Source organism: Ambystoma mexicanum, chromosome 12 (genome assembly GCF_040938575.1).
Source record: "Ambystoma mexicanum isolate Mex_15411 chromosome 12, UKY_AmexF1_1, whole genome shotgun sequence".
NCBI lineage: Eukaryota > Metazoa > Chordata > Amphibia > Caudata > Ambystomatidae > Ambystoma > Ambystoma mexicanum.
Genome location: NC_090936.1, coordinates 499614573 through 499639112, shown reverse-complemented (window position 1 = coordinate 499639112; position 24540 = coordinate 499614573). Strand labels below are relative to the sequence as shown.

Here is a 24540-nt window from a genome sequence, read left to right as displayed (position 1 = left end):
CTCATTTCCAGGTACAAATATGCATCCCGATTAGGACAGCCCACAGAGAACACTTGCGTGTCCAGTCCTCTCAACTACCCTACGTCCAGACGATGAACCACTGGTGGGGGTGAAGATTGGAAACAAGCAGTTCATCTTTATGGTGGACTTGGGGCGGAAAAATCGGGCCTCATTAAAGGTCGGTTTCCACTTTCAGGTAAGATTTTGGACACAAAGGGATTCTCTGGGGCAATATTAAAGGTTCACTACACAAAAGATTTGGATGTGACAGTGGGAGGAAAGACTGTGCGAGCACCCCTACTATATCACGAAGACTCGCCAATTAATCTGCTTGGGAGGGACCTCCTTAGTAAGCTCCATATGACAATTTATTTTCCCGAGAGAGGTGTGGTATGTTGTACTCCAGAGGTATGCCCACTTCATGCAATTCTTATGATTCACACCCTGACAAACGAAGTAGCAGTAAGGGGGGTGCCCACAAATGCAGATATGTTTATGGCATACAGGTTCTGGCGAGGGTGGTGCCAGAAATAATGTGAAAGGAATGGAGAGTACCTTCTAATTTTATTTTACGCCCCGTAGCAGCCCCAGAGATTGTGCCCGGTTCATCCTCTCTTTATATTTACAGGGAGTGCAAGTGTCTGCTAAAGTATTGTGGCGATAGGACTGGACACGCATGGATGTGAATGGAGAACAGTTTTTTGCATAGACCCAAATATAGCACTGCAAGATTTAACTGATGAGGAGGTGTTCAATAACAATGTCAATGATGGGGAGATTATAATGGAAATGTGCATGCCAGGTGATATAATGACCCAAAACATAATCAACCCTCTTCATGGCCACCGTCAATGCACCGCCGTCAATGTTTGATGAAGATATGCAACAGGTACCCATGAATTTGTGAACCAAATGCCCCCACGATGTAGGACTCCTAAAAGAGGTAACACCAGTAAAAATAAAACTCAAACCAGGAGCAGTACTGCCCCGGATTAAACAGTACCCCCTGTCCAGGGAAGCAGAGGAGGGAATAAAAGAAACCATACATGCACTGCTGCAGCAAGGTATCAATGTACCATCAAATTCACCTTGTAATACAGCGATTTATCCGATCAAAAAAGTGAGGGGTGGCGCTCGGAGGATGATACAAGACCTATGCCCACTTAATGTCATACAGAAGGAGTTCCCCCTTGTCCCAAACCCTGTGTCCGTCTTGTGCAGTATTCCGAAAGAAGCCACGTGTTTCACAGTGGCCCTTATGAAGTAATTTATTGCACACCTTCGGCAGTGAAGGTTAAGGGCCTACAATATTGGATACATCTATCTGATGTAAGGAAAACACATGGTAGCACGCTACCAGAAGGGGGACAGCAACAAGAACAAGAAGTAGCTGTTCCTTAATGTGGGAAATTATATGAAGGTAAACTCAGATGTATATAACAGCATAGAAGGAAAGTGTAAATAGTATAATTATAAGCGGTTTCTAAAAGTATGTTATGTTAAATAGTGATTTTAAAATGTAAAATATTTATCCCTCCCTTTCTCCTTCTCTCGTTCTCTCCTTCTCCTTCCTTCGTAGTTAAAATATGTGGTTTTATGGTACTTGTGTGTGTACTTAACCCATTGTATGGCCTTCTTCAGGTTCAAACATGGCGGAAACGAGGGCCCTCACTGACAAAGCCACAGATGCAGATAGCAATAGGGGAAGTGTTAATGCTACCAGACCTTATTCATATTACTGCAGGCTTTATTGTGTGGCTATTGTATTCTCAACAATGTTATTTTGCCTGGGGCTCTACTGGAGTATATGCTTTATATTGGGGGATATATAGCGAGGGGGGGGGCACTGTTGTAGTTGAAGGAACCCAATTGATATGGGACAGGGTAAAGCTAATGTGGGATCACAATGCCCCTACCAACCTGACCTCTTTACACAAGAACTGCACAATTAAAGCACCATGGTCTGAAATGTCGAAAGTAACCAATGTGACAAATCCATTTTTTGTTTATTATTATAATAATGCAATTGTCGATGTATCAGTACCGCCAAATGTGTGTACCCCAGAAACTGATGAAACTACCTCAAATGACGAGTACATGCACTTTATGTCCCAAACACCCGCCCCACAAATGTATTCTATCGCACAATCCTGGCAGAGCAATATTGAACACAATGATGCGATATGGTCAGGTATTTTTCCCATTAGGTACCAAACGTTAATGAAGTTATACAGTGGTCTAGGGGGGAACAGAAGGTGGAGAAGGGGGCGGAACGCAAAAGGTATGACGCACATCATGGCCTGGGATTAGCCGCAGTAGAAGATCCCCGCCACCCTGATCAATCCAATAAATGGTACTCCGATATGAGTGCCATGGCTAAACAGACAACAAACTAAAGTTATGTCTGTTCCTTGATACCCCATGCCTCAGGGACGCCAAAGGTCCCGATACCCCAAGAAGCACCTTTATCGGATGCCCAGTGTCTAGTTCATCTAACCCTCTGTAGAATTGGGAGTACCTTCCAAGCACACACAGTAACGTTACAGCTGCTACAAAACGAAAAGACCTGCCACAGCAAACCTCAAGGAGTACTCTGCATAAAGGAGCCGTTTTTCATTATAAACGGGACAATGTTTGCAGAAAACAGGTGACAAGAAGAAACAGTAATGTGTAAAACAGAACCACTTTGTGGATTGTCGGACCAAGAATTCCAATGGGTCAAATAAACATGCACTCCAGCTTGGTCTCAACACATCGCCAAACTGACATGGGTAACAGCTCTTGAAAAACCCATCAAGATCCGACGTGAGCTCCAATATGAACTTTTCTTTCACAGAGAAGGAAAAGTGCCCATGGGAGCAAACAAACACTGCAACAAAACACTCATCCTCCCGGACATGAAGAAGAGCACAGCAGCACTAATGGACACTTACTGGGTATGCGGAAAACAAGCTCACCTGTACCGCCCACCATCATGGAGAGGCACCTGTGCCCTGGCCACGCTGCATTCAGCCGTAATGGTCATTCCGGAGAGCCATGTCCAGGGGAGAGGGTGCCGGTCAGTCCGTCGCCGGCACCCCAGTCAACAACCGAAGAACCCCCCACATATGACATCCTATCAGAAGATGAGTTGCTGCATAGGGTGTCTCGCAAAAGGAGTGCATCGAATTACCTCCAAAGAATCCTCAGAACTCTTGCAACAGATACCCCACCAATATAAGCTTTTTAACACAGCAGAGAAATGTTTTGTATCACTCGTACCAAGCATTCAGTCTCCAGCAAATGCCAAGTGGCTCCAGAACTTCCGGTGGGAGCTGATCCAGTTGGCCAATAACACTGAAGAAGGGTTCAACGTCATCAAAGTGGAACTTAGAGCCCTGCAGTTAATGACCATGCAAAACCGCTACGTCCTTGATCTCCTCACTGGCAATGGACAGCAGTGTTTTCCAAAAAATCAGGAGTGCATGTTGCATATTCGTGCCTTCAGCTAAGGCTGACAAAGGGGCCCTCTCACACATGATAACGGCAGTCCACAACCTCGCGGAAAGGATGATGAAAGAAGGGGGAATACAGCCAAGCGATTGGTTCGACATGATTTTTGACTGGGTCCCTTCCTGGTTTGGAACCGCCATGAAAATACTTGTGCCAACTATAGTATTTTTGTTGCAGATTCTTTGTGTGCCAGGTAGGGGTTTGATGCTGTGCAAAATCTTTGCCTAGTAATGCAATGATGATGGTGACAACAGGCAGTCGAGTAAAGGTGCAGGCAATGAAGGTTGTGCAAATACAGACCGGAGACACTCCAGGCCCCGAGTATCGCATGACAGCAGTGTACCACGACACTGGGGATAGGGTGGACATCCTATATGACACTACTATAAAATAACCCCAGGAACTGCAATGGCATAAGGAGGTGTGGGTGGACCTGGATGGGCATGGGGGTATATACATGACCTGTACCCCGGATGAGTATGCCAGGCGGGTTCAGAGTTTAAGGGGTGTATGCAGGGCCTGGATGCCCATAAAAGGAACTCCTGCCTGGGACGAAGCGGTGAAGGAGGCGGAAGTATTAATAATAATAAAAGTAATTTGTTACTTTATATGTAATGTAAGGGAGGAATGGTTGTTTTGGCCCCCCTATACATTTGGCACAAAGGAGACCTACTGCTCATACAATAGTGGGGAGACGTCCTCCATTGCCCTTCCCAGGTGACAGTGGAAGTGGGGCTATTGCACAACACATTTGGACTCCATTTTGTGTCTCTCTCGACTCCATTTTTGGACAAGGCCATACTCTGATTGTTGCAAAGCCTCCTCTCCCGGTCCAGCGCAGCGCACAGCTAACACCGACAGCCTCAACCTCCTCCTCCCGTGCCTGCTTTGTCCAAGCTAATTTCCAACGGATGCTCTGCCTCAAATTGTTACAAGTATAGATTGTATTCTTTTTCCTTTCCTCTGAGCTCATTGCCCTGTGTGTGAGCAGAGTGAATCTTGCCCTGTGGCCCATTCGTCTCCACAAATCTGCTCTTGCTTCTCTCACCCCACCTTTGGAAGTTCTTGCCTGCAGAACCTTTTGCTCCTCCATTCTCCCTTTGATGTAACAGAAGTGTGACCCTTCCCCACTGACCACTCCTGAGTGCCCCCCATATAACTGGTCTCTTGTCATCATATATTACACTTAAAACCAACACCTATCAATCCGCCCATCCGAGCTCTGTGGCGCCTTGACCAATAAATCCCAGATCAAACCCTTTGATTACGCACCTGGAGGGCAAGACCCTCACACCCATTACTTCTACAAAGGCCTGGAGCAAAAATATGTTTATAGATGTCTACTATTTATAAGTGCCCACACATTCTAAGCGTTTTTTATGTTTTCATTATTTTTATATGTCAGGAGATGTTATGTAGTCTAGATTAGACAGTGGCCCCTCTCGTGGAGCCGACCTGACCTTCACACCGTCCTGATGAGCCGACCCACGTGCCACACGAAGCAACAGTTCCAAACCAACCTATCCTGTGAAGCCAGCCAATATATTTGATATACTGTATTGTAACTTCCACCAATCCCGATGTAGTCTGATGCACCTATAGGGAAACGTCACTAGTGACGTTTCCAAAGCTTAAAATGTATCGTGCTTGTACTGTTTGGCAGAGCACTCTTGGGTAGCAGAGTCCTCTGCAAGCAATTATTATTATAAAGAACTTTGTTTCTCGAAACCTTTCTCTTGGTCTCATTCCCTACTGGGGTGTGTCCTTTATTATGGGTTTATAATTGTGTTTGGGGAGTGAGCACCTTCACTCTTTATGGGAGACAGTAGAATTAGGGATATTCTGAAAATCTGTCAGATGTGTGGCCCTCGAGGCCTAGAGTTCGACAACCGTGGCTTAAAGGCAGTGGGCCTTATCTCTCTAAACTCCCTCAGGGACTTCCTAACTCTCCCTAGATTATCCATGTGTTAGTGTTCCAAAGGGAATTGGGAATAGTTTCTGTGTCTTGCACTTATTCTGTTGTAATTGCCTAAGTCACTTACGCTCACATTTGCCTTACCCTTCTACTGTACCCCTCTCCTCTTTCTGCTCCCACCAATTTCCTCAGGTGTTTCTTTTCTCCACTCCGGTCTCCACCCGTTGTTGTTGCCTCTTGTCCCAGTCCTACTCTCCTCACTCGACTACCACTGCTCCTCCCACTTTACTGAAATTCCTCCCACACTACTGCTACTAATCCTCCCACACTCAACACCCTACTTCCACTCTGTAACAGCCTGTGCCGTGGCTTTCCTTTGCGGCGATCTCTCTTCTTCCCTTCCTTGAGCCGTTCGATACTGTCTGTTTTGGGCGTTAAAGTCTTTCAGTAGTGCTGGAGGACTTTTGATGGGGTTAATGTCTGTCTCGTTGATTCTACGGTTCTTGTGGGTTGGTCAGGTTGACAATTGAATATCAGACACAAATGTCATTTATTATGAACCTGCTGAATGTTAATAATATCCCTTCTTTCCAGGAGTGAAGTACCTTTTAGCTCTGGAGCTTTCACCTCAACACATCTATGTTTCAGTTTATGAATTAAATTATACTATAAAACTAATCCATATTCGTATCCTGCATGCAAATTTAGTTGCATTTCCCATTGTGTGAACCAATCGAAATGCTGTTGTACGTTTTCAAATGGTCCTCTCCTTAATCCTCTGTTTGATGGGTTTATAGTCTTTGCATTGAATACAAAAGCATTGAATGCCTTACCATACAAAAAAATGCATCGAATGCATTTTTTAAAAAAACTTTTTTTAATGGGGGATCCCCCCAAACCCCTTTTATTAACCTTTAAAACCCATAATAATTAAAATAAACCCTTTACCTTTAAAAAAATGCATTCAATGCTTTTTTTCGATGCATTATTTTTCTATGGTAAGGCATTCGATGGTCTTGCATTCGATGCAATGACTAGATACCGTTTGATGGCGATCCCAAACTGTGGTTTGATCTTTGAATTCTGTAGCCTATTTGGTTGTCTGCTTTTAATTGGAATATCAAAGATGGTGAGGTGATGAACAACAAAGATTAAAGGGTATGTCTTTTTCTTTGGAAGGGGTGGATTTCAGACGTCTTCCACTGTTTGTTTCACTGTATATGTTGTAAGTGCAGAGACATTACTTGTTGCCACCATCTGCTTTGCCAGACAGTCTTATGCTTTTCTTCTGTTTCATTCCCCTTAGCCAACAAAGCATCCTGTTTCATCTGTTCCCGGGTTGGCGGTAACCAAGTGAGGCCTGTTTCGACTTTTGTCCCCAAACAGGTGTCCAACAACACTCTGGTGTTTGAGGCACGGTTTGAGAGCGGGAACCTACAAAAAGTAATCCAAGTGTAAGTTTCTCTCTGCTTGTCACACCTACTATCTGCTCTGTTGCTCTGACCATATTTCCACATATGTTTCCTCATAATGAGCATCCTGTAAAGCCAGTAAGCTAGCTCAGCACTCCTTTCACAGATGTGTGCAAAACCGTAGTCGGTTTACAATAGTAGGGGTGACTCCCCTGTTCATCCTTTCAATGTCAATAAATTGTGAACTATTAATGTTGGTACTAACACTTATCATTACAGTGCCTAGAAGCGGGAGGAATTCTTCCTGAAGCTCTTCATATAAATGTGATATCAGGGTGCAATATTTCAAATTGCAAGCTACTGGCCATCCGTAAAAGTCACTTGCCACCTCAATTCTATACATATAGACAGCACACCATTTCTTATTCGCCTAGAGTCAATTCTCACTAGCCAACTGCTAGTGGCAAGAGCACATTTTGCACCCTCTTATTATTATCGTACAGTGACATGTTGGTCCAAAATACACATTTTGTAGAGAGGGTTTCAAGTACTTTGATACAGGCTTTCAAACATGGTCGTCATTGTTGAGTCTTATTAAATTCTATCCTCCTGTATATCATCTTCAATTTCTATTTTTTGTTTTTATGGAAACAATTCCCTATATATTTTGAGGGATATAAATGTTTTTTAATCATGCATATATTTAGAGTGCCAATTGTGGCGGGTCAGAAGAAGAACGCGGACACGATGTTGAAATTTCCACTGATGTTTTATGGAATGATAAGAATAATGCCTATATTTCTCTATTGCTGTGAGTGTATTCCCTGCTTATATAAATAACTAAGGTGTTTTTCAGTCGTCGGAAAGTCTCCAAAAAAAATAGTCTGCTGTCCAAAAATGAGTTCTATAGGTCTCTACGACTATTTTAACCAACTAAATGAAGTCAGGAGAATGACTCCCTTCTCCTGACTTTCTCTTCGCAAAGAGTTTCTTCAGTCCAACGTTATTTCAGTAGGCTATTTTTGAATAGTCTCTTGTCACCTTCTATACCAGTTCTTGAACCTCTTTCAGTAGGTTTCTGGGCTTACTCTCGTTTCTCTGGACAATGTTCAGATAGGCCTGCTTGGCAGTTAATGACCCCCCTCTCTTGAGCTGAATTATTTTGTGCATCTTTTCACTTATAGAGTTCACTTGACTTCACTGCATATAACTCTCTCTTTCTCATTCCGTCTTATCCCACTCTCTTTCTTTCAGTAATAGATACGCGTCCCCTCTTCCCAGGCTATTTGTGCTTTATTCTATATAAGTTCATTTTTTTTAGAACTTAACCATCTTTCTTCTTCTTTCATTCAAATCTTTCTTTAATCTGCTCCACTCTTATGGTGTATGTTATTTTCCCCTCTTCCCAGGGTATTGGTGCACAAGTCTTGATGATCTCTCTTCTTGGCGTACTCTTGATTCTCTTTCTCACATTACTACTGCTCCACTTTATTGTCTTTCTATTCCATGCAGTCAATTTCACTAGCATGAGTTTTTCCGGGTGTGTATCGATTCCCCAGCACACTGCCCACTTCGCCGCTGTCGTGGTCATGCCAACACCGTCGTCCACTACTTGGATTCCTGTCTCCTTTGCTTTCCAGTCCTTGTGAACGCTGGGTCTCCAGTGTTTCACTCATGCGTTCAGACCACTTCTTATAGTCGCGGACTGCGCTGATCTCTTTGGATCCACCTCTCTCAGCTGTCGCGCTGTCAGGGGACTTCACCTGCTTACGCTCCCTCTCTGCTTTGCTTCTCTTTAGCGTGTCCTCTCTTTCCAGTCTACTCGTCTCGGTTAAGTGGAGGTTTCTCCTTAGAGAGACAGTCTCTCTTGTTCGTGATGACATAATGTGGCTTGGTCTTCAGGTAAATGTCTGGATTTCATACTGTTCTTTATTTCTGATAGTCCCATATATGCCATTAAGGGGATTGGCTTGGGGAGCTCCTCACAGCAACGGGAGTCCTTGTCCCTAAAGGGGGAGTCTCTCCCAGTGAAAGTACCACTTGCTGTGACCCCCTAGGGAGGGTGTTGCGGAGCGGACTTACCTCCCTAGTCTCACAGGGGGGATTTCCCTTGATTCATTACACAATGCATCATTATCTGTAATTAAATTCAAATTTGATGGTGGCGAGGCAGAACCAAGCGGGTGGTAAAATGGCTGCATTTTCTTTACTCTACCCTTACTGCTCCTCCCAGCCTGCCTGTCGCCACTGTGTAGGCTCCGAGTGCCATAGCCTAAGTGGAGGAATTGGTATAGCTCAAGGTGAAGGGGCATTTTTAAGAAATTTGTGCTAGTTTCTCCCTCAAAAATATGTTGAGCGGGGGGCATGGCCAAGGTGGCAGGCTGAGCAGACGCGACCAGCATGAGTGCCCGAACCGTAATGTTAATATATTGTACAGGCACCCAGTGATGTGGAAATGCCTTATAGAGGGACTGGGCCTCCTAGCCCTTGTCCTACCATTTCTCTGTGTGTGGTTTCTCTGTTTTCTGTCACTGAGGTCCTGCCTGGACCTCTGGCAGTGCAGCTCTCATTTTATCTTTTGGTGAACAACTCCCTGGGATACCATTATGGCACCCATGGATGGGGGTACACCCTTGTATCCATTATGTGTGTTTTTGGGCACCTGTGTGTTGCCCGCAGAGAAGGGTATGGGTTGGTGGTAGCTGCGTGCTGACTTGGCAGTAGCTCTGAGTGTCCTCCATTTTTGGGATACCAAGACCCTGCCATAGGAATCAATGAATTCCTTCACAAAGGCAAGATGGCCACTGTGGCCTCTTAGTTTCTATTGTCTTTTACCTTGTTTCCCAAAGTCCTGGGAAGCCCTAACTCTGTACCTTCCTCCTGAATGGCTGTTGGGTGGAAATACCATATATGGCTCTGGGGTTGCCTCCTGTGAGACTGACTGGAGCCTTCCCCATCTGTTCTCCAGATTGCGCACCTGTTGCCGCGGTGTGTGGACTTCTACAGCTATCTTGTATTCTCCAGAATTGGATCTTTCATGGATTCACATGCTTAGAATATTCACCGTCGTCAGGCTGGGAACCCTCGGTACATTTATAAAGCCGTTTTCAATAGGAACATTTAGACACTTCTGTGTCCTATCTACGTCGTTTTGGGCTGCTTACGCATGCTCCAATAGGACATAGCGGTATAAATGCTGCGCCCCCGCGGCTCCCTTCAGATTTCAACCATCTTCCAAAGTAGTGGGATCACCTCATGTCATCTACTATTTTACTAGGTTGTTTTTTCGTTTTTTCCTAATGTCTGGGAAAGCTCTATTTCGTCTGTGTGCTACATGCAGATTAAAAAAGGTGTACAAATGAGATGGCCATAGGGACTGTATATATTGTCTCCACCCTCACCATTCGGCTGACAATTGTGACATTTGTAAAGGCTTCTCGCAGAAAACCCTCAAGGACCGAAATAGACGGCTGGTGGCTTGGTTGAACGACGGAGCGGGTGCGTACCCCCCTTCGGAGGTAGGCTCCACGCATAGTTTGGCCTCAACAGCTAAATCTCCAGGGGTCCCCCGCCGTTCCATATCGGCTGAACCTCCGGCGGAGAAAGTGCGTTCGATGGAGGAAAGCTCATCGGAAAAACATTCTACGAGAGAATCTTTGTCGAAAACGAAAACTTCGTCGTCTTCCTTCTCGTCAAAAAAGGAGAGAAAAGACCTGTCAAGATCCTCCTCAGGTGATCATCATAGATCATCTCTCGAGTCGAGATTCGTCGAAACACAAATCAAGTTAAAAAAAGGCGGGAGTGCCTCAAGGTTACGCGCATCCACCGGTGTCGTCGACGGGAGATCGATCGTCGACACCCTCACTACCGTTGACGCAGATCGTCTCTTCATTGGTTCCGCCGAGTCATGTGGCGGTGACGACGCCGACTGTCGAGAAATTAACCTCGTCGACGGAGGCTCCACAGGAGAGCTGGCGACCGGAAGTGTATGACCCGGTTTTACCAGAGACCCTGCTGCAGCAGGAGGCAGCTTTTTCCATATCATCTGCGGATGAGGAACGTGAGCCAGTGGTTGGACCTACGGAACTTGGATTGCAAGGGGTTAGCTCCCTGACTCTTTAGAGCGGTGAGAGTATCCTAGTTACAACTCCATTACTCAATCCTCAGGCTGTTTTATCCCTGGAGGTTTTGTCTACCCTACAAACCTTGTTGAGGAGATTGGATGCAAAGTTAACTCAGGTTACTGCTCCGGCTAGATATACCACACCAGTCGACGCGAGCCTGGCCCTTCCCATCGGCCGGTTCCTATGGCGTCGATGGCGGTGCCTGTTCGTTAAGACCTTCCATGCCCGCGCCCGGAGAACTACCAGAGTCTGAGTCAGAAAGAGAGTCCATATCGGATATATCGTTATCCCCTTCCAGGGACCCGACTTGGGAGTTTGAGGCGGAGATGGAAGCTCTAAGAAGCCCAGCTCAACTGTCGCCTCCGGATGACATCGGTTCCTTCCACACAATGATGGGTAAGGCTTGTACCGAGTTTGGGCTGGCCCAGGAGGAGGAGAAGAAAGACTGTTTCTTGTTTGATCATATGGGAAAGAGGAGAAAATCGATATTTTCGGTTCCCATTTTAGATCATGCATTGCAAGAGGGGCTACGAACAATGCGTCATCCGTTCTCGGAACCGGCGATTAAAGGTAGACTGGAAAAGAAATGTAAGGCTCCTGAGTCTACTCAAAAAGTTTTGTCTTCTCAACCTTCTCCAGAGTCAGTGGTATCGGCAGCTGCTGCAAGAAAGGCAAGGTCTCAACATAAATGCACAACTCCTCCGGAGAACGAGGCCAGGAGACAAGATGCCTTTGGCAAGAAGGTGTTGTTGGTGGGGGCAACAACGGTGAAGGCGGCCAGTTCTCTAGCTATTATGGCGAGGTATGACAGAGAAATGTCGCATCGTTTAGCACCCATACTGGAACATCTGCCGCACAAACATAGGAAATCTGCGATGTTACTTGTTCGTGAGGGGGAAGAGGCTTCCAATCACTCAATAAATATTGCAGTAGATCTGGCAGAATCAGGCTTTAAGCAAATTAACAATGGAGTGGTTTTGAGGAGACAGGCCTGGCACAAATGCACCAACTTTCGACCGGAAGTACAATATATAGTGTTGGATATGCCCTTTGAAAGAGAACACCTATTTGGGGAGAAGGTGGACGAGGCCTTGAAAGGCATGAAAGAAGACTCTGACACAGCACGCTCTCTTGGGGCCCTCCAGAGTGGCAGAAGTTTTCATTCGTTTCGCCCCTTTAGAGGAGCGTCAGGAAATTCCCGGTTCTCGTCATCCAGGGACCGTACGTTTAATAGACAGTCGTACTCCTCACAAGGCTACAGGCGGGCTTCTCAAACTGCGAGAAGACGTCGAGACTATCAAGCCTCAAGAAAAAGGGGAGGTTACTCATCGTCGACGAAGGACAAACAATCAAAAGACCAGCAATGACGAGTTTCAGGACATCCTGGGAGGCAGGGTGTCTCACCGTGTCGACGAGTGGGAGAAGATAACATCAGACCGGTGGGTATTGGACACAGTGAAGTTCGGTCATTCCTTACAATTCAAAATCAAGCCGTCGCACATTCCACCAGTGTTTTCGGCTCAGCCCCATCTGCAAATTTTAAAACAAGAAGTAGTTCTTATGCTACAAAAAGGGGCTATAGAATTGGTACCTGTGTCAGAGAGAGGTCAAGGAGTTTACTCCCGATACTTCGTTGTGAAGAAACCCAACGGAAAGTGGCGTCCCATTCTCGATCTTCGAGACCTCAACAAAACATTAAAAAATCTGAAATTCAAAATGCTCACACTTCAGGAAGTGATCCGGTCTATTCAACAGGGGGATTTTCTGGTGTTGTTGGATCTCCAGGACGCGTATTTTTATATACCAATGCGTTGACGACACAGAAAGTTCCTGAGGTTTGTAGTCGGGCGGACCCACTATCAGTTCACAGTGCTCCCATTCGGATTAAAGTCATCTACCAGGACGTTCACAAAGTGCTTAGCCCTGGTAGCAGCATGGTTAAGAAAACAGGGTCATCATGTTTACCCTTATCTGGACGATTGGTTGGTGAGGGGGTCGTCCCATATAAAAACGCAAGCAAGTTTAGAGGCCACCATGCAACTTCTGCGACGACTAGGATTTGCAGTCAACTTCGAAAAGGCCTCCTTAACTCCCTCAAGGAACTTAGTGTTTTTGGGTGCAGAGTTCGAAACTCAGTCATGATTGGTGAAACCATCTGTAGAGAGGATTCACAGGCTCAACCGGCTGGCAAAACAGTGGAAAGTCAACACCAGAGTGTCAGTAAGGAGATAGATGTCGATATTGGGGGCCATGGCTTCGTGTATCCCCTTGGTAAACAACTGTCGCCTCTTCATGAGGCCAATTCAAGAATTCCTGGCAGTCCGATGGGCCCAGAGCCAAGGACTTTGGTCGGACAAACTAACTGTCAACCACAAACTCCTACGAGCACTTCAATGGTGGCAAGTCTTCGAAAAACCTATCCAGAGGGATGCCCCTGCAGGACCCGGATTTTAACATGACGATAGTGACAGATGCGTCTCTGACTGGATGGGGAGCGCATCTGGGCTCTCTTCAAACGCAAGGCCTGTGGTTGACGGAGGAGTCAGCCCTTCATATCAACGTGCTGGAGTTGAGGGCAGTACGTTGGGCTTTGAAAGCTTTTCTGCCGCACATAAAAGGGTCAGTGGTGAGATTATTGACAGACAACACAACAACATGTTTCTTACCTGTAACTCCATTTCTCCAGCATTGTTATCTTTCATGGATTCACATGCGCCCGCCGGCCTCCACTGTATGCAAGATATATATATACCCCCATTCTACTTTGGAGGGGTTAAAATCTGAAGGGAGCCACGGGGGCAGGGCATTTATACCGCTACGTCCTATAGGGGCACGCGTAAGCAGCCCAAAACGATGTAGATAGGACACAGAAGTGTCAACAATTTTCTATGGAAAACGGCTTTATAAATGTACCGAGGGTTCCCAGCCTGACGGGGAATATTCTAAGCATGTGAATCCACGAAAGATACCAATGCTGGAGAAATGGAGTAAGAGGTAAGAAACTATTCCCTTCCAGTGTGGTCTTCAGGTTGGCCATTGCTGCATCAAGTTTATTCTCTCCGGACACTTTGAAGTCCACAATTGCATCGAGGATCTGTTGGTCATTGTGCACAAGGGATGTTTCGTCCTGCTTGTTCTGTCCCTTATTTTTAGAAGCCTCTATTGTCTGAGGATATTTGGCGTAGTCTTCTCTTGTCGACTGCTTCACTTTGTTTTTCATCATTTTATTGGCCATTTCTGTGTCTGGTGTGAACCCCCACTGTGGCCGGGTGGGGACTCTGAACGTCAATGTTTTATATTCTGCTCTTTCACCTCTGTGTGGCGTGATGCGTGCCCTCTTCAGCACTGTGCCGGACTACTACCGGATGCAGCAGGAAGGGATCCAGGCTGCCGTCCTATGTCGCTCTTTTCCACTTGGAGTAATCCAACTGGAACTGGCTAATCACTGGGGATTCACCACATTGTCTCTCATGAGGGCTTAGTATGAGGGCCGCCCCGCTCTTGGGTTGGCTACCCTGGGTTCGGTTCAACGTGGTTGCTCTTGTAGTGCCATTCCTTGATGTGGACCACTCTTCAGGGATCCTGATCCCCCAGGTCGAGTCTATCCATACCCCCTTTGGATGCCTATGCGTCAGGCTCTCTCCTCCAGCATAGTGCTTTGTCTTCCGGGTCCCTACTTGTCCTCTCAGCTATAAGCCGTCTTGATTGCTGCTGGATGGGTCGCCAGTCGCCACCTTCTTCTGTTGGGGTAGTTTCGTGCTAGTCCACTCTAGTCCGCGGGGGCCCTCTCCTGTGGTGCAGTATTACAGGTCCTCTCCCACAGTCACTATGCGTGGCGATGAGGGTCCAAACCTGCAGCCATGTTCCTGCCCTGTACTGCTATCAGTGTTGCAGTGGGCCCCTTCTTGGTGCGTGCTGCAATTCACACCACCAATCTGTGGTTGGCAGCATCAGTGTCTTTGTGTGGGTGGCCCCCCAAGCAGATGTTCATTATGTCAGAGTAGTTCTGGCTTGCTCTCATTAGTTTCCATTTACTTCATAGTCCTCGTAATAATTATTGTTATAATATTTTATTTTTATTTTCAATGTACCCTTTTCCTCCCACTTAGCTCATAGTGTCTCCTGGGCAGGTCTGGGGTGCCAATGTACTCCTTGCCTGTCATCAAGCCGTGTGAGTCTCCACCATGTAAGCAAGCCCGGATCAGCACCGTTTCGGGGCTACTTCGGTACCTGAGCCTGCCCTTTTTCTTCCTTTGTCTGCCATAGGTTGCTGTTGGGATTAAATGGATTGCGGGCTCCAATATATGCCCGCCTGTGCTTCCAGAATCTGCCGTTCTCCGCTTCTACCCTTTGTCTTATCCCGAGATCCCTGCCATAGTCGTTGTCTGGTGCGTACCGTGTGTATGCTCCTGTGTTCTTGCGTCGCAGCGATCCGCTCCTCCTCCGGATCCTCTACAGGGACTGCACCCGGGGCAGGCGTATTAGCACTCCTCCCTGATTTCTCTGCTCGCGTGGGTCTCCAGCCCCTTCCGTTTCTCCTGTCTTGTGGCTGGGAGGTTTTCTGTGCCGGGCACTTAGAATGACAATGTATCCCCTTACGATACAATATCTGTGCGCAACCTCCCAGCCCTCGCAGTCTTATCCTTGCCTTCAGTGCTCAGCACACACTTCGCTGGCAGCCGCCAGTTTCGGTTCTTACTATTCGTGTTGCGGCGTCCTTTGTTCTATCGCGTCAGCCATTTTTATTTTTTCCTGTGCCAGTCCCTGGATACAAACTTGCACTCAATGTATTGAATGCGGTCAGACTTGCCAAGGTCCCAGCTTCTCCATAAACGTGCACCACAGCTTCCCACAAGTAATGGCTACTTTCCAAGCTCAAACAAGTTATTCTTGTATATTTCTCAGCAGGATCATCTCGGATAATCAGGAGCCGCACCAGAGACGCGTCCTACTCAATGGCCCTCAAGCCACGCCCCTCCCCCAAGGATCTGGTCAGAGTTATCCATTATGAGAATATTTCCCAAGGATGCCCTGAGAAGTGAATGGTCGCTACAAGTATGAGGATCCACTCTAAAGTTTCTAATAGTTGGAAAGATATGAGCGGAGACAAATATGAAAGTCCAAGGTGGATGTATATAAGGCATCTGACCAAGTGTAATTGGGCGGATTATCAGCCAAAGTATTCCCATGTAAGAGAACCAAATCCAAACTGTTCAAACCTGCAAGAAAAACTATGCCTCGAGCTCGAGCAGATTGAGAGAAACGTATAGACATCTCAGGACAATACCACTGAGGATCTAAACTATCAGAATTAAAATCACCCATAAGCACAACACAGACATTTGGTAGTAAACAGTGTAAATCAAGTTAATTATGGATGACATAAAATCAGTCGAAGAAGATGTCGAAACAGGATTAAAATTAACAGGATTTGCAAAGTCCTGCTTGACTCCATCAGAGGACGCACTGTTTCTGGGAGCCTGACTCAACAGTGTTGTGCGTGGCATCTCCGTCGAAGGAGAGGACCACGGCCATCTTGGGCAAGGTACAACGGCTGTTGGCCCTGAAGGTCGCAAGGGTGAGGACCATCAAGTCCCTACTCGGCATGATGTTGTCGTGCATATACCTCATTCGGCTGTGCAGGCTACGGATGCGCCCGCTGCAGGAGTTCCTCGACACCCATTGGATACAAGTGGCGTGGAGCTTCGAGGACAAGATCACACTCAAAGAGAGTTTCCGTTAAGTGATACAGTGGTGGGGAGTGCACGCGCAGCTGTCCGCAGGCATGGATTTCCAGACCCCACCTCATCAGGAGACATTCACGACGAACGCCTCCCAGGAAGGATGGGGAGCGCACTCAGTCTTCATGCAAGAGGCCTGTGGCTACCAGAGGAGAAGTCGTTGCACATCAACGTGTTGGAGCTGCGGCCAGTATTTTGGGCCCTCAAGTCCTTCCTTCCGTACCTCAAGGGCAAAGTGGTATGGGTCTTCATGGACAACACCAACATGATGTTCTACATCCGGAAGCAGGGGGGAACCAGATCCCCGGAGCTCTCCAAGGAGGCGCAGGACCTTTAGCACTGGGCCATAGCCCAGAGGATGTTCCTCATCCCGTTTCATCTAGCAGGGGTGAAGAACACCATTGCCGAAACTCTCAGGAGGGAGCTACGCTCTTGCCACGAGTGGGAACTTCGGCTGGACCAAGTCGATCACCTGTTCCGCAGATGGGGCAATCCCCAGATCGGTCTGTTTGCGACGAACACCAAGTGCCGGAGGTTTGCCAGCAGGTTTCCCCAGCCGGGCAGCATGGGGGACGCATTCTCTTTCCCCTGGGACGGCCTATTTCTGTATGCGTTCCCTCCGTTTCCGTTGCTTCTTCGACTAGTCAATCAAAACAGATGGTCCTGGTGCCGGATGATCCTCGTCGCACCGGCGTGGCCGAGACAGATATGGTACCGCACCTCCTGGACATGTCGGCGTCCCCTCCAGTGGAGCTTCCGGGTGTCACAGATCTTCTCGCCCGGGAAGGAGGCACGATTCTGCACCACGAACCAGGATCGCTGAACCTGAAGGCCTGGCTCCTGCAGCACTAGAGTTTGGGGGCTATGATCTCCCAGCGGATTGTAAGGAGGTGCTTGCCAAGGCCAGAGCTTCATGTACTCTCAAATGCTACGGGCACAAGTGGAAGATGTTTGCCGTTTGGTGCTACTCAGAAGATGGACCCTCTACGAGTCACTGCTCCGCAGGTGCTTCCGTATTTGTTGTCGTTGGCCAAGGCAGGACTGGCCCATGCTTCCATCAAGGTTCTTCTGGCGGCTATTTCCCGCTACACCTGATCTCCTGGATGATCATCCTTATGGTTGCATCGTTTGGTCAAGGAGTTTGTCAAAGGACTATTTTGCTTGTTCCCACCGGTGAAGGCTTTGGCCCCGGCGTGGGAGCTCAATGTGGTGCCTACTAGGCTCATGGGTCCCCCGTACGGGCCTATGCATTCAGCGCCACAAAGTTTTTGTTGTGGAAAACGGCGGTTCTTGTGGCCATCACCTCCACACGACGAGTGGGAGTGATCCAGGCCCTCTCTTGTAAACCACCTTATTTGACATTCCACAAGACGAGGGTGGTGCTATGGACGCACCCCTACTTCATGCCCAAGGTGCTATCGGACTTTCATCTAAACGTGCCCTTGGTGTTACCTATATTCTTCCCGACGCCTTCGTGGCCGGCTGAGAGGACTTTGCACTCGCTGGATGTGGCTAGAGCGCTGAAGTTCTATGTGGACCGCACAGAGTTTTTGGAAGACGTCGCATATTTTTGTGATCTTTGGCCCTGTGAACCATGGGAAAGCCCTCCCCAAGCCTTCCATTTCCAGGTAGCTCTCCGGCTGCATCACCCATTGTCACTGGTTGGCAAACCGACCGTTGCCTGGCCGTCCAAGAGCCCATTCGACCAGAGCAATCGCTGCAACTACGGCGTTCCTGTCTGGTGTGCCGCTGCTTGACATCTGCAGGTCTGCTACATGGAGGTCGACGCACACCTTCACAAAGTTCTACTGCATCGACAGGGATTCCAGGGAGGAGTCTAGAGTCGGCCAAGCAGTGCTACGCAACCTGTTCGCTTGAAGGTGAGCCTAGTGAGGAGGTAAGAGATGCTTAATGTTGAGATGCTTAATGTTGAGCCTTGCCACCTCCCGTGGTTGTGCATGTGTGTCCTGCTATGTATTCTTTATTCATGAGCATGTGAATCCATGCTAGACTCCATGCTGGAGAAGGAACAAGTTACTTACCTGTAACTGTTGTTCTCCAGCATGGGTCTGGCATCGATTCACATGCGAACCCTCCCGCCTACCTCTCTTCGGCTCTTCTCTTGGTCCTACTGCCACTTTACGTGCTACCAAATCTGAAGATGGCTGCCAGAGGAGGGGCTTAGGTAGAGGGTAATCTTTGGCTGGGGGCAGTATGGCCCAGAGACCAGTGATTGGTTATTAGGAGAAAGACAGTTCAGAAGTGAAACTGATTTTTTCTTTCCGAGGATTCCCAGCCTGACGGGGAATATTTATGAGCATGTGAATCCATGCCAGACCCATGCTGGAGAACAACAGTTACAGATAAGTAACTTGTTCCATCAAAACAATTAAAACTCTTAAGAGTTCATCAGAAGCGTCATACCATGATACTTTACAGCCTAGATTGTCAGGATGGCCCAAACATATGTTTTCAATATTGGAACCGACGGATATGCGCCAAGCACAAATTAGACCTCTCTACAGCCTGCCCTTTAATCCATTCCTGGCAGGCTCAAACATGACAGTGAAGCCGTCCACAAGGGGAGTAGCAAGGATAAAAGATTCTTGGATACAAATTAAATCGGCTTCTTTCCAAAGTTCCCTATTAGAGCAAAGATGGCCGAACCCAAGCGAATTCCAGGAAACAATTCTGACCGGGGAAATTCAGTGAGTACCCCTATGCAAAGGATTGTGTTGATGTAAAGAGTTTATAATATGCAGAGAAGCATTTCCTTTTGCAGACGAACGCCTCTACACTGCGCCTTTGAATCTGCGCTGGGAGTTTTTCTAAAACTCGCGCACGGCAATCTCTCGCTCCCAGGAGGGGGCGGAGCTCAGTGCAACTCACGTGACTGCTCACGTGACATTCCCTGCCCACAAAATCGAGCCAGTCTACCCTTGTGGCGTTAAGCCCGGGGGAGTAAAGTCTACTGGCTGTTGTGCGGCTGTTAGGCGCTGGTGGTGCCGGAGGGAGCCTGTGGAGACAAAACTCTCTTAGATCCCTCCAGAAAACCCAACAAATACACAGACACCTTGCAAAACCAATACACCCTAGTACACGAGTAGAACATACAAGGTAATCGTGTCGAGTCGCAGTCAGCGGCAGGCAGCCAGCTACCAGGAAGACCCTTGCTCATGGATACCCGTTCATTAACTCGTCTCAAAACAAAACAGTCCTTGAGCGAAACTGGGTGTGACTCCCCCTCGAACCAGATGTCGGCTGATTCAGACTCCATTCCCCCGACAGCCGTTCCCGGGGGTAAAAATAAGTTCAACAACCCAGGAGAAAATCTAGTGGGAAATGCGACTAGCATCTTGAGCTCTAACCAGGAACTTCAATTGGCCCCATCCCTCTCCCCAAATGCTTCCCTTGAATTCCCCATTATTGTGCCTCCACCAGCATCAGCACTCTCTCCCTTAACATCGGCCACTGGCATTACACAAAACGGATTGTGCCCCGTGGAGAGTCGCTGTTCACCTGCTGCATCAATGGATGTGGCTATCTCAGCCTCTGTCTCCCAGGAAAACGTGAGAGACGTATTGGAACAACCTCACGCCAGAGAGGTGGCAAGCTGTGAACAAACTGGTTGTTCAGATGTCCAACGAGACCAGCCAAAAGCGGGTCTCCTTGAGAAAACTGCAAACTTACCTGAACCCATGCTCCTGAACACAGAACTTGCTCCGGTTTCAAATATCGATTGCGTGGAACACACATGCAAAACACATTTCGACGCTGCATGCAAGATACTACATCCGCGCTGTACACCTGAAGAGAGTAATGAAGACGGAGAAGAGCTATTTTACTCTCCCTTTGAGGTGTCGGATGCCGAGCTCTTAAACTCGGATCCTTCACGCACCCAACAAAACCCCAAAACGTTACGATTTCACTTTCGCAACAAGGATGGGGCTCATTCTGCTGCCATTACAACTTCCCGCAGATTGTCTCAGAACAGTCTCCCCCTGATCAATCAATTGACAAACAATATACCGTCTAAATTAAGTACAGGAAACAATTATAAACCAGCTCACAGCAACAAAAAGAACACGCCAGCAAATTCCATACATTTTACTCCCTCTACAAGACCATTAAACACTATAACTGATTTGTCTGGTCGGGAGGCTCGACTTACACAAAGGCTACAAGCCGATTTCGATTTAATGAAAGCAAAACTGTCAGAAAATTTCCCTGAAGGAAAAGATGAAAATGGGTCTAACAATCACACAAGGTTAGTTTTGGAGTCACCTACCAATGTTGAATCAGGAACAACAAACTACCAACAAAAACCTAGTCCTCGAGATAAGGAAGAACAAACATTGGTTATCTCACCGAATCGGGTGAGAGGTGTTGCTAGTCCACTTCGGCCTCATGTGCTGAGAAATGATCGAGTTGAGAAAGTGGGGGAGACTATGCTTAGACCAAAGTTTGCGACAAACAAAGGTGGTGACAACGCACCAAAGTGCTCGACCCCCTTGCACGCCCACAAACTTGTATCCGCTGATGCAGGTCGAGAGAAACAACGTCTACCATTTCAAGCGGACGACTCCGAATATAACGGTAACCACAAGCCAAAACTGCCTAACCCAATGGACTCAATTTCCGAAGCAAAATCTAATCTCTCGGTCGCTGCAGCAATACAAATACATAACAACGTGCTGGCAGCGACATCTCAGGCTTTAATACCCTTCATAAAGTTATACGAAAGCATGAATGAAACACTTCACAATAATGGTGCAATCATTGGTCACCTGACAGAAAAAGTATCTCTGCTGGAACATAACTTTAACCTGCAGTTGGAACAACGAACAAAAGATCAATTGGAGATGGAAGATGGCCTCAGAAAAATAGTCCTACTGATCGAAAAAAATTCAAATGAAGCAAAGACTCAAATGGATGACCTGTCGACATTCATGCAAAAATCTCTTCTGCACACAAGTCCAACCCCATCAAAATTGTTTAATTCGGGAAATGGAATCTGTCAACACACAAATTCGGGTGACACAGCTGTACTGCCAATAACATTCCCTGGGAAAATAGTCCAGGTGAACGTGCAAGGTGTTACTTATCCTCAAGCAAAAACTGAAGTAAATTCACTAAAACAGGTATTAAAAGCGAAAGAAACAAGTTCCAAATCTGACACTCCCACGAAACCTCAATCGTGCTCAGCGGAGGGCTCTCAACTGCCAAATGAAAGCGAAGCACATCCAAATCTAAAAGGCAAAGTCCCTCCTAGTATCTGGGATCTCCCCCCAGCAGCTCCTAGCTGCTCAAATCTAAAGGCTTCTTTTGGTATTTTCCACGGGGGAGCAAAAAACCTCCAAACTGGAAAGACGCCTAGCTCCACACAAAAAAGAAAACCAGGAGGACCCCCAAGTAGTGAACCACACAACAAAAAGAAAGAAAAGACAAGATCTACAACGGTACCAAAACAACTTCCAATTTCAAAGAAATTCATTAGAAATTTAACAACGCCTCCAAAATCTAAAATCTTTGTCCGTGACAACACATCAGGAAATCTGTCAAAGAGTCAATCTCTATTCCAGACCCCGGTCTCTAACAGAGAAAACTGCAAAAAAAAAAAAAGAAGAAGAAAATACAGCCAACCATCCATTCCTGAAGAAAAATGTGCAAAACCATGTGACTAAGCCAATAAAACCAAATCCACACAAGCGAAGGAGGGTCGTCTCGGATTCTGGCAGCGACTCAACCATAAATGACCTTGAGGAACTTTGTAACCTGTCCACTTACTCACACGACGTGAGTGTGGACGGCGACCATATCCACGACGTCAACATGTCGAACATTGATAAGACCCCCCTTGAGCATCACATTCAACCACATAACAATCCTTGGAAAATAAAAGAAAATCAAACACGTTTGCCAACAAAACTAAATGAGAAATGCATACCAGATGTAAGAAAGTCTGATAGTAACTTAATCGGGGGGAAACATCTTAACCAAAACATCAGTGAGGAAAACCTAGTCACAGTTCTAAATCCAAAGCGTACAATCGCTCAGAATCATAAACTCAGGGACACAAGAAAAAAACGCACCTCTGTTGAGCAACACCGCGTCATGACAGCAAAGAAAATCAAATTGACCAACGTGTTGGCTGACGACTCTGATGTAAATCTGAATCGTGGCAATGTTATGCGCCTTCTGCATTCAGTCCCTTCTCTAAGGACAATTTCATCTGACGACATTCAAATTGTCGAATACTACTCCGAAGAAAGACTCGATTGCGTATTACTACATGTCAACTCACATGCAGTTAGAAGATCTATGATGGGGGCAAGAGAAGACATATTACGGCTCGGCTTTGAAATCCTTGAATATCTGGAATCAGTCAAACAGTACAGAGATAACCTATCTGAGGAATATGAACAAAAAAACATCCTGAGTTACCGGCGTGAGCAGATTCGAAGGCATCTGAACTCAAACTTGACACCTGCCAAGGAAAACAGGACCTCACAATACGACAAGAAAAAACACTAACTAGATAATGGTGAACCCGAGGCCGTCAACACCCTGATTTCATGGAACACCAGAGGATTCGGCCACTTATATAACAACTTCCCAGTGGACCTCGAAGACAACTTTATAATATGCCTGCAAGAGACCTGGATGCGACAGCTTCCCGTAAAAGACGGCTACCACATACTAATAAATCCTGCAAGCAAAAATGCGAGAGGTCGACCGTCTTCAGGATTACTGACATTGATAAAAATAGGAACAGGTTGGGAAGTGGCAGACACATCGAACCCTAATGGCCATGTACAGTCAACTCTACTCGTAAGAAAAATCAGCGAAGCTAGAAAAGACCTCAGCTCACCTCAACATCTTTTGCTAGTTAACGTATATTGGAACCCTGCAAAGATCTCGGCTGGGGCTTTTATTCACTCAATAACAACAATAATCGACACAAATTTAAGAACGCTTTACAATCTGTGGATAATTGTGTGTGGTGACTTAAATACATCTTGGTTCAATGGAAACCACTTGGACTTCAGTCATTGCTGCAATAAGGATCTCAAGGACTCTTCTAAAAGAACAAGATGGCAGGAGGCTATGGAAGCCAGAGATTGTACCATGTTAAACGGCAATGTCCCGGGTGACACTCCGCCGCAAATTACGTGGACGAACATGGGACTAAAGAAAACCCTGGATTACATCTGGGTCTCAAATAACCTGATGCCGACAATCATTAATATGCAGATTACGCCAACGAAGAACAGCGATCATTTTCCGTTGAAAATGCACTGGCAACCCCACTGTAAGCGTCTAAGCAGCACGGCATGCACCCACTTAGAGGTGAACGCCAGCCGCAACAGAATCCGGATGTCCTCAAAACAGATACAACACCTCACTGCCGACTTTCAATTAAAAAATGAAGCATCAACAACCTTTACTGATTATCCTGCCATTCTCCTAACTGTGGCCAGCTCCCAACCAAGAAAGAACACGTCAGTGTCCAACCACAAACACACATGGAGTGTATCTCAGAATAACGAGAGGAAGAAACTGAGGAAAGATTTGAAAGAACTAAGAGCAGAAAGTAGCGTTAACAAAGTAGCAAAAATTAAACACCGAAAACAATTATATCGAAACTGGACAAAAGCTTTTGCCCTCCAACGTGATCAAGAACGTGGCGAGGAGATGTTGTCCTTAATAAGATCTCAGAACACCAGAGACATTTGGAAAATCTTAAATATGGATCAGCCAAATCAAGCTGTAATCATGGCAAACGGTATACCCGAGGCGGCCTGGGTAGCGCATTTTGGAAACATCTTCTCATCCACTAGCATTATGTTGGTGGA

The 24540-nt window shown here is 46.7% G+C and overlaps 1 protein-coding gene across 1 annotated transcript in view; it reads left to right on the top strand.

The window, feature by feature from the left end:
* Positions 1 to 24540, top strand: part of AGBL3 (AGBL carboxypeptidase 3) — a 2309829-nt gene that overhangs the window by 572298 nt on the left and 1712991 nt on the right. The window contains exon 6 of the mRNA XM_069628782.1: positions 6714 to 6861. Coding sequence (XP_069484883.1) covers positions 6714 to 6861 — 148 coding nt within the window. The remainder of the gene's footprint in view (positions 1 to 6713; positions 6862 to 24540) is intronic.